General features: G+C 39.4%; 1 protein-coding gene across 1 annotated transcript; it reads right to left on the bottom strand.

Annotated features, from left to right (window-relative positions):
• Positions 1-214: 214 nt before the first annotated feature.
• Positions 215-9,561, bottom strand: LOC143930801 (uncharacterized). The gene is made up of 4 exons (XM_077455405.1): positions 9,396-9,561; positions 3,388-3,576; positions 709-854; positions 215-608 (listed from the first exon to the last, which is right to left on the bottom strand). Exons 1-4 carry the CDS (start codon positions 9,466-9,468, stop codon positions 594-596), a joined length of 423 nt encoding a protein of 140 aa, XP_077311531.1. The 5' UTR covers positions 9,469-9,561; the 3' UTR covers positions 215-593.
• Between the last annotated feature and the right edge of the window lie 1,892 nt (positions 9,562-11,453).

Raw genomic sequence — 11,453 nt, 5'->3', positions numbered from 1 at the left:
AGATAGCCGTTTACTACTGATCTGGGGTTGCGCCTGTGAACACCATGCAGGATGCGGTGTATACTAGCACATTATGCCATTGTCTTGCAGGGTTTTTTTTCCCCAGCAGTTTACTACCACTTTAAGATAATACATTTCCTCCCATTGGGAAAACTGCTAGTTTTTTATTCTAAAACTTGAATAAAAAGATTGAAATATAAAGGACATGCAGTCGTTTTTCTTTCTCTTGGTAGGTGATTAAATTATTTATTTGCTAACACAGGAGGGAAGGGTATACATTTGACAGGATTAATAATGTCACCAATAATCAACTGATTTTAGTAATAATGTACCGTCAATCTTTTTCAAACAACTTTGAGCATTCTTTGATACAGCAGCATTGATAGCAGCTACTTTATTTATTATAGGTACTTATATAGCACTATCAATTTACGCAGCACTTTACACATATGTATTGTTCATTCAGTTCTTATTATATGGGAATATAAAATAAAACACAGCACACAAACATTGTTATATATTATAGAACTTTATAGTAGGAATTCACTTCATTAACTGAAATTATCCTCCTTAATCCAACATTGATTTCTTTTTTACTCGTCCATGTACTGAAAAGAAAAAAAAAAAAAAATATTAAATTAGCTGTCAAATAAGAAGCAATGAAAAATGTGTACAACAGGGAATATATGTGAATAGATGCAGACTTACTGCATTTCTTCCTTTTCTCCTTTCCGGTTCCTTTGTTTTCTTCTTTTTTGGAATGGCAGGCTTGGAAGCCGCACACACTGCCACACACCTTTTCAAACAGCAGGTCAGGCTCCCTGGACAGTCATCATTGTCATCACACATTATCTCTGGCATAAACAAAAAAATACAAATAGTACTGAGTCAGCTATCACACCTATACACTCCCTATAGACTAGAGCAGGGATATGCAATTAGTGGACCTCCAGCTGTTGCTAAACTACAAGTCCCATCATGCCTCTGGGTGTCCTGCTTGTGGCTCTAAGAGCCTTGCTATTCCTCATGGGAATTGTAGTTCTGCAACAGCTGGAGGTCCGCTAATTGCATATGCCTGGACTAGAGCAATGTGTACATTCATGCTATGGGTCAGTTGATTCAGCAATAACTATGTCATTATTCAGACAGGGGCGGACTGACCATTTGGGCACTCGGGCAGTGCCCGAGGGCCCCATGCCACCAAGGGGCCCCATCAGTGTTGCCAGCCTCAATAAAACCAGGGACAGTATGTAAAAATATGTATTTTTTTAAAAAATCCCAAGATTATAGCTGCCCTGCCTCTCCAGTACCTTTTCAGTGTGTGTATGTGTATTCTGTGTGTGTATATTGTGTGTCTGTGTTTGTACACTGTATGTGTGTGTATACTGTGTGGCCCCATAATCTATTGCCTGGGGGCATCATAATCTCCTATTGCCCGGGGGCCCCATGAGTTGTCAGTCTGCCCCTGCTCAAAGACAATTCACATTATACCTCCTTCAAATCAGAGACCAGCCGGAGCGTCGCTGCTGCACTAGGGGGCAGTGTGACGTACGATTCATTACATAGCACTGCTGCCATTTATTTATTTATTTTGTTTACTACCAGCTTTAATTGAAGTGTATAAAATGTACACTTCATTCACTGCAATGTTGGGTGGCCCAATGCACTGGGGCTGTCCTATATTGCAGTGCGATTCAGGCCGGTGTGCTGTGATAAAATGCAACGTCAGCATGCTAGCACAGCATGCTGCAGCGCAGCTGTGTTTTTGAACGTTTATCTGCGTTTATCAGCGTTTTTACAGATAAAAGCTCTTCTCAGACCGCACTAGTTTTGTTTTTTACAGCCCAAAAAACGGCCCTGCCAAAAACAGTTGATAACAGCCTATGTGTGCATGGACACATAGGATAATACGATGGGGAGACTATTGACTGTAGAAAACAATGTCTGACACCAAAAACAGCCAGTGTGCATAAGGTCTAATTATGCTAGTTTAAAAAGAAGTATTGTTTTTGCAGACAAAACTATACATTTTCTTTCTAAACACATGATTCTGATCATAGGTGTGCTCAGCATATTGCATTAGGGTGTGCACCCCAAAGCTCACACACAAGTGTGTGTATATATATATATATATATATATATATATATATATATTGTAGTGTCAGTAGGGAATATATTGATGACAGTAGTTTATTTTTATTTTATTATTATTATTATAATAAATCATTTTTTAAATTATTTTTTATTATTACTTTTTTTTTTTTTTTACAATTTTATTATTATTTTTTTCAATAATTTAATTTATTTTTATTTTTTACACATTTTTTTTTAGGAGCCCCGTTGGGGGGTTTGATGAAATATCAGGGGACTCCTGATGTCTTACTTTTGAGACAAGGGGACACTGATTCCCCAGTCCCTTTCTCAGCCAAGCAACAGGGTGAATCTGTGCAGCAAAGCGTGATTAGCACATCCGGCAGATTGTTTTTTTTTTTTATTATTAAAAAACAGCTAAAAATAAAAATGAAAACTGCTTAAACAATATTGATTAGAAAAATAGAAATACAAAAAAAAAGAAAAGGAAATAATAGTTTAAGTAGGAATGGAAGGAGACGTTTATGCATATATGCAGAAGGTTGAGTGTTCAGCTGAATTTGCACGATTTCAACCCGACAAAGCAGTCGGACTTCAGCGGTGATTTGACAGACATCTGTGCGGGTTCCTGCACAGATGTCTATACTAATCACCCCCCAAAGTCAACACAAACTACTTTTGAGAATCGGTGCTGTACCGCAAAGTCGGCGCTGCACCGATACGGATGGTGCCATTGCTGGCAATAGCCGCCGATTTGGCATGCGATTTGACATGTCAAATCGCATACCAAATCATACCAAAGTGAGCCTAGGCTGAAACAGAGTGTTATTTTGTATCTTCTTATCTTACATCCAAACAGTGTTTACAAACACTGTGTCAGATTATCTGTTTTTGGCAGTAGCAGCTTCGACAACTACAGCTGCATACCAACTTGTGGAACATATTTTGACAGCCAGGAATTGCTAGAAAGTGCAAGAAGGAAGGAGAAGAAGGACAGTGCATATTACACATGCCTTCTATTCTTTGTTTGCATTCTTTTGGGTTAGTGTGGTACTCCCAGTGTCCGCAACTAGTTAAAGAGAACCTGTAGCCCTGCGGAAAATTATGACTTTTGTCCACAGCTCCTAGGTGAGGGTAATGTCACAGTCCTTCTGGCAATACCCCAAATGTTACAACAATTCTGCAGGATATATAAGAAGCCAGTTGGTAGTTTAGCCCCATAGACTTCTTCTACAATTGAACCTAACCCATATCAAGTTTGGGTGGAGTTTTTTTTTTTATGTTACTGTTACTTACGGTACTCCGGATCAACACATTCCATTCCACAGTGTGTCTGGCAACACTTCTGAATTCCGGTGCAGTTGGCATCTGATGAGCAGTTCATAGTTGTGCAGTTAGTGCCATTTAAGCAAGGCATTGCACAGGCAATGACAGAGGAGTTAGTGGTAACAGTTGGGCAGTGAGCGTGCTTTTCATAAAAATGCTCTACAGGGAAAATATATTCGTAGATTAGCTGCTTTTATGTCACCTGGAGGATACTCTATATTGCTGCAGGAAGGGAAACATATCTGTGATAATTAAAATAACCATTTAAATTACAGCTGTATCATTTTTGAAAGCACATTTGAGGAAAAAAAAAATACAATCTGATTTTGCAAGTTGCTGATTTTACTTCTGTTTAAAAAAAGGACATTTGGGAATGGGCATTTGAATCTGATTTTTCACTCCTAGCCTGTCTTACTATAACAGCCCTACATGTTATTCATTGGTATTTCCTTGTAAGTCCTAGTACATCATCAGCTTAGTGTCAGGCTGTAAAGCCTCCATTACAAGTAACACTCTGTGGGGTTGATTTACTAATTTTGAGTGCAAAATCTGGTGCAGCTCTGCATAGAAACCAATCAGCTTCCAGCTTTTTTTTTTTTTTTGCTTAATTGATTGCTTAATTGAACAATCTGAAGTTAGAAGCTGATTGGTTTCCATGCACAGCTGCACCAGATTTTGCACTCTTCAGTTTTAGGAAATCAACCCCAGTATGTGCTGCTTGTTTTTTCCTGACATCTTGGTTATTTTTATTTTTCGAATTTCAAAAAAAATTTTTTTATGTTTATATAATCTTTATTTGTTTTTTGTTGTATTTACAAAAAGTATTACATATGTATAAAAATATCAGCATTAAATAGTTAAAAGGACATTTTGCAGTTTTTATCTCTTTTATCCCCCATTTTACTTACATCACCCTTTTATTCTTTCCCTCCCCCCCTTACATATATTTTAGGTCTTACTTTCTCTTTCCCTCGTTTATTTATTTCTACAGAGCCTTCCATACCACTTCTTTTTATGCTTTACGTAGGATATCCCATCTTCTCCAATGAGGGTTTCCACATTTTTTTTTTAATTCCTTAATGTTTCTTCTCCTTGTATATACTGTTTTCTCCCTCCATATTGTTTCTGTCACTATCCTAACCCAGTCTCTTACCGATGGGGGCTTCTCTGCTTGCCATTATTGTGCTATTAATTTTCTTGCTTGGAAGAGACACCTCATCACTACTTTAGTTACACCGGCTATTCCATCTATTCCCTCCCCCAGCCCCAAGATACAAAGTCGGGGATCCATCTCCAGCTTAGTATTGCATACAGTATTTATGGTTTCAAGGATCTCTGACCAATATCGGAACAACTTAGGGCACCTCCATATCATATGCAACAAGTCCCCTGTGCCCTGACATCTAGGGCATCCAGCATCTGCTCTCCACCCGAACTCGAACATCCTCTTTGGTGTGTAGTATGTCCTGTGTACCAACATCAGAAATGAGACCTTCTGTGTGGGTGAGACCGACACTAGGTGTTCTCTCTCTAATATCTTCTTCCATTGCATGTCTGATATTGTCCCTAGATCCTCCTCCCACTTCCCCCTGCTTTTAAGGGATTTTGGGCTCTCAATACTTCCTACACATATATCTGGATAGATTACTGATATAAATCCCCTAGCCAGGCCAGGGCTAACAATTTTCATCTTGGTTATTTAAATTTTTTTTTTTTGTATCAACCATTTTTATTGATAAATAAATGTAGAAGATTTCAAAGATGTAAGATATTCAAACATAACAACATATCAGGGCATCTATACAAGTTATAGTTTTAAACATTAACCACTTCGCGCCGGGTGGACATCCAGGGACAGCCTCGACTTTCGGTGGTTATATCTGAGTGATGCCTGAGGCCACGGACATCATTCAGATATCGGCATTTTCAGCCAGCGATTCCCTGCTCCATAAGAATGGTCATAGCGGCTGTTCCACTGCTTGATCGTTCTTACGGGAGGCGGGAGGGGACATCCCCCCCTCCGGCCGCCCTCTGGTGCTTCTACCGACTCACCGCTTCCATCGGTGAGTCGGTCACAGGATCCGCCGGCCCCCGGATGATACCATTGAGATTTCCGGCGCACCAGATGGTCCCTGGAGTCTCTATGATCGTTCGGAGGCCGGGCGCGATGTTATGACATCACGCCTGGCCTCTGCATTCAAAATAACAGCGCCACCTTGGCTGGGAAGCCAGGATCGTTTTTTTTTAAATATATTTTAGGCTTCCCAGCCTAGAGGTGAGATATGGGGTCTTATTGACCCCATATCTCACTGTAAATAGGTCAGATCGTGCCATATTCCTATTACAAGCGATAGTTACATTCCTTGTAATAGGAATACAAGTAATCAATTTTTTTTTCTTTTAAGTGTCAAACTAAAAAAATAAAAGTAAAATTAACAATAAAAAAAATAAATTAAAGTGCCCCTGTCCCCGTGAGCTCGTACACAGAAGTGAACGCATACGTAAGTCCCACCCAAATAATAAAACGGTGTGCAAACCACACATGTGAGGTATCGCCGCAAACGTTAGAGCGAGAGCAATAATTCTAGCCCTAGACCTCCTCTGTAACGCAAAACATGTAACCAGTAAAAAAATTTAAAGCGTCCCCTATGGGGATTTTAAATACCAAAGTTTGGTGCTATTCCACGAGCGCGTGCAATTTTGAAGCGTGACATGCTGGCTATTAACTCAGTGTATCTTCATCTATTACATTATGCATAAAAATTGGGCTAACTTTACTGTTTTTTTTTTTTTTAAGCATGAAACTGTTTTTTTTTCTAAAAAAACGCATTAGAAACATTGCTGTGCCAATACTGTGCGAGACAAAAAGTTGCAACAACCACCATTGTATTCTCTAGGGTCTTTGCAAAAAAAAACATATATAATGTTTGGGGGTTCTATGTAATTTTCTAGCAAAAAATTTATGAATTTTACATGTAGGAGAGAAATGTCAGAATTGGCCTGGATGCGAAGTGGTTAAACAACAAACAACAAATAGGGGTACCATTGTGTTCAAAGTGCACACACTAAGATAAGAGTATGGTAAAAGCCTAGTCAATGTGGACACCAATCTGTTCATGGCTTCCACAGTTTATCAAAGAGTTGGCTTTTGCCTGTCCTAATGGAAATAGATTTTTCATAGCAGTAGTTCAGATGAACATGGCAAATGATCTACAATTTATTGGGGGCCTGAGATGCTTTCCAGTGTCTGGCAATCATTGTTCTTGCAGCTATTAGTACATGAGTGGTTTCTGTGTGAAAACGTAGAGGTAGTTCATCGATTTAACGCGATGACGAAATTGATTTTTTTTTGTGTGTGGTATAAGCACTGTGCTATGGGAGGAGGATCAGTCAGATGTAAATTATGTCTTTTATTCTGAAAGGGATAAAATACAAGTAAAATGTAAAAAATCTAATATTCACTAATGCCCTGTACACACGGTCGGACATTCCAACGACAAAATCCGTCTGCTTTTTTCCGACGGATTTTGGCCCAAACTTGTCTCACATACACACTGTCACACAAAGTTGTCGGAAAATCCAATCGTTCAGAACGAGGTGACGTATAACACGTACGCCGGGACTATAAAGAGGCCAGTGGCCAATAGCTTTCGTCTCATAATTTATTCTGAGCATGCGTGGCACTTTGTGCGTTGGAATTGTCCACACACGATCGGAATTTAAACGATCGGTTTTTGTTGTCGGAAAATTTTAGATCCAGATCTCAATCTTTGTGTGTCGGAAATTCCGATGGAAAAAGTCAGATGGAGCCCACACATGATCGGAATTTCCGACAACACAGTCCGATCACACATTTTCTGTCGGAAAGTCTGACCGTGTGTACAGGGCATAAGAGGTAGACTGTACTATTAGAAGGATTTTAAAAGTGGAGATTAAGAACATTCACACCTGAGCTTTTTCAGCTCATAAAATGCCTGAAAAACACCCAACAATCAAAATTCCATTCATTTCAATGGCACCTGTTCACATCTGAGCCTTTTGTCACCTGAAGCAGAAGGCCTGAAAAACGCCTTAAACTCAGAAAATAACATGAGCTTCTTTGGGGCAGATTACAGGCATTTTTCTGCCTTTTACATTGCTAACCTGTACAAAATTGCAGCAAAAACATGGTAAAAACTTGGTAAGGACATGGATTGGATTACTGGAACCATGTCCTGTGGTCTGATGAGACCAAAATAAACGTATATTTGGTTCAGATGATGTCAAGCATGTGTGGCAGCAACCAGGTGAGGAGTACAAAGAAAAGTGTGTCTTGCCTACAGTCAAGCATGGTGGTGGGAGTGTCATGGTCTGGGGCTGCATGAGTGCTGCTGGCACTGGGGAGCTACAGTTTATTGAGGGAACCATGAATGCCAACATGTACTGTGACATACTGAAGCAGAGCACGATTCTCTCCCTTCAGAGACTGAGCTGCAGGGCAGTATCCCAACATGATAATGACCCCAAACCTACCTCCACAAGGACAACTGCCTTGCTAAAGAAGCTGGAGCTAAAGGTGATTGACTGGCTAAGCATGTCTCTAGACCAAAGCCCTATTGAGCATCTGTGGGGCATCCTCAAATGGAAGGTGGAGGAGCACAAGGTCTCTAACATCAACCAGCTCCTTGATGTCATCATGGAGGAGTGAAATAAGACTCCAGTGGCAACATGTGAGGCTTTGGTGAAATGCATGCCAAAGAGGGTTAAAACGGAGTTCCACTCACTTTTGAGAAGTGGTCTTAAATGAAAAGACCACCCCTCGTTTTTGGATATTACATTTTTTTTTCCTTCCTACCTTTTTATGAAGTACATAGTGTACTCCCGATCCATCCAGGCCGTGGCGGAGGATGTCATATCCTTTTGTGCGGCTAGAGCCCTGCTGTCTTTTGGGACCTATGTGAGTCCCAAAAGACAAGCTGACCATTCACAAAGTGCCACGCGACTTGTGCATGCGCAATAGGAAAAGGGCAGTGAAGCTGCAAGGCTCCACTGCCGATTTCCCTTAGTTAGAATGGTGGTGCCTGCTCCCGATCGGATTGACGGATCGGCCTCGGGAGAAGGGGGGGGGGAGACATTGCGGCCCTCCCTGGACAGGTAAGTGTCCTTATTAAAAGTCAGCAGCTACAGTGTTTGTAGCTGCTGACAATTAAAAATTTTTTTTTTTTTTGCGGCTGGAACACCGCTTTATGGCAGTGCTGGAAAATAATGGTGGCCACACAAAATATTGACACATTCAGCCCAATTTGGACATTTTCACTTAGGGGTGTACTCACTTTTGTTGCCAGCAGTTTAGACATTAATGGCTGTGTGTTGAGTTATTTTTAGGGGACAGCAAATTTACACTGTTACACAAGCTGTACACTAACTACTTTACATTGTAGCAAAGTGTAATTGCTTCAGTGTTGTCACATGAAAAGATATAATAAAATATTTACAAAAATGTGAGGGATGTACTCACTTTTATGAGATACTGTGTATTAAAAACTTTCATTCCATAATGTATTTGTTGGAAAAAATGATTTAAAGAGATGTAAGATGGATTCTCACATATCAAGGACTTGCTTGTTATTGATTATGACCACATTTACCTCTTGGCATAAGCATTACAAATTGTGAGAAGTAACGGCATGATCAATAAAGTTTTTCTCCACTATACTCTCTACAGAACAAACAAAAAAGTCACTCTGCTCTGTTTGAACAGCCTACCAGTTAAAGTACATACAATATATCAATACAAAAGTGGAATCATACATTACAAAATCATATACTGTAATTAGTTGTCAAATAAAATTATTATTTTTTCTGTTAATTTTCAAGAAGTTCAGGAAGGAAAAATTAAACATCTACAGAACACAGTTTTGTTAATTAAACTCAAATATTGCAAAAATAATATGTATGACAATGAACAATAATCAAAAAATATACAGTACATTTCTTACCATTGGACTCGCTGCTTTCATGGGCTAGCACAACAGCCAATAATATGGAGAAAAGGAGAACCTTCAGCATCATGGAATCAAACTTCAAGTGTTCAATTTTAGTGCAATACTGCAGCTACTACAGGGGAAGAACAACTTACATTGAGATCCCAACAGTTTATATACTGTTACTAAGCTATACACAAAGAAAGTGCAGTACACACTGTCCATTATAATATCTATATTTAGTTACTCATTTGTCTTTTAAAACACAATATATTTACAAAGAGAAAACCTGATATTGATGACATTAAAATCCAAATATATTGTAGATTGTCTATTTTTGGTACAGATCATTGTGTTAGGCTATTTGATATGGCTGGTCATGGGTGATGCAGGAAATCCCACACTATTGTTTGAAACCTACTTTTATCCTTTGTGTTCTCTGTGAACTTTTTTGCAGACAATAATGCAAAACCACACAAAATTTCCCATAGGAAAATATTGTTCACCTGATAGACTCAAAAAATCATCCATGTAAATAGAATTACACATCACCAGTGTCAAATTGCTTGTTTTAATTACCTTTGTATTTCTATGTGTGTGATAGAGAACATGGATAATGCAATTTTAAAATCCCTTTAATTGTGTTTCTAAATTTATATTTTCATTTTATATATACATATATATATATATATATATATATATATATATATATATATATATATATACAGTGCCTTGCGAAAGTATTCGGCCCCCTTGAACTTTTCAACCTTTTGCCACATTTCAGGCTTCAAACGTAAAGATATAACATTTTTATTTTTTGTGAAGAATCACCAACAAGTGGGACACAATTGTGAAGTGGAACGAAATCTATTGGATTTTTGAAACTTTTTTAACTAATAAAAAAAATGAAAAGTGGGGCATGCAAAATTATTCGGCCCCCTTGCGTTAATACTTTGTAGAGCCACCTTTTGCTGCGATTACAGCTGCAAGTCGCTTGGGGTATGTCTCTATCAGTTTTGCACATCGAGAGACTGAAATTCTTGCCCATTCTTCCTTGCAAAACAGCTCGAGCTCAGTGAGGTTGGATGGAGAGCGTTTGTGAACAGCAGTTTTCAGCTCTTTCCACAGATTCTCAATTGGATTCAGGTCTGGACTTTGACTTGGCCATTCTAACACCTGGATACGTTTATTTGTGAACCATTCCTTTGTAGATTTTGCTGTATGTTTGGGATCATTGTCTTGTTGGAAGATAAATCTCTGTCCCGGTTTCAGGTCTTTTGCAGACTCCAACTGGTTTTCATCCAGAATGGTCCTGTATTTGGCTGCATCCATCTTCCCCTCAATTTTAACCATCTTCCCTGTCCCTGCTGAATAAAAGCAGGCCCAAACCATGATGCTGCCACCACCATGTTTGATAGTGGGGATGGTGTGTTGAGGGTGATGAGCTGTGTTGCTTTTACGCCAAACATATCGTTTTGCATTGTGGGCAAAAAGTTCGATTTTGGTTTCATCTGACCAGAGCACCTTCTTCCACATGTTTGGTGTGTCTCCCAGGTGGCTTGTGGCAAACTTTAGACAAGACTTTTTATGGATATCTTTGAGAAATGGCTTTCTTCTTGCCACTCTTCCGTAAAGGCCAGATTTGTGCAGTGTACGACTGATTGTTGTCCTATGGACAGACTCTCCCACCTTAGCTGTAGTTCTCTGCAGTTCATCCAGAGTGATCATGGGCCTCTTGGCTGCATCTCTGATCAGTCTTCTCCTTGTCTGAGCTGAAAGTTTAGAGGGACGGCCAGGTCTTGGTAGATTTGCAGTGGTCTGATACTCCTTCCATTTCAAAATGATCGCTTGCACAGTGCTCCTTGGGATGTTTAAAGCTTGGGAAATCTTTTTGTATCCAAATCCGGCTTTAAACTTCTCCACAACAGTATTACGGACCTGCCTGGTGTGTTACTTGGTCTTCATGATGCTCTCTGCAATAAGAAATTGTCCACTTGGTTTGAGGATACAGATCTTTCCAATCATCAAGGATCCACTTCCAGATTTTAAAAAATCATGGGAGAATACACTTAC

This window comes from Lithobates pipiens, unplaced genomic scaffold (genome assembly GCF_037356315.1).
Source record: "Lithobates pipiens isolate NorthernLeopardFrog02 unplaced genomic scaffold, aLitPip1_a1.2 Scaffold_25, whole genome shotgun sequence".
NCBI classification, from domain to species: Eukaryota; Metazoa; Chordata; class Amphibia; order Anura; family Ranidae; genus Lithobates; species Lithobates pipiens.
The sequence above is the reverse complement of the archived record's forward strand: the minus strand, read 5'-3'. Positions and strand labels throughout refer to the sequence as shown.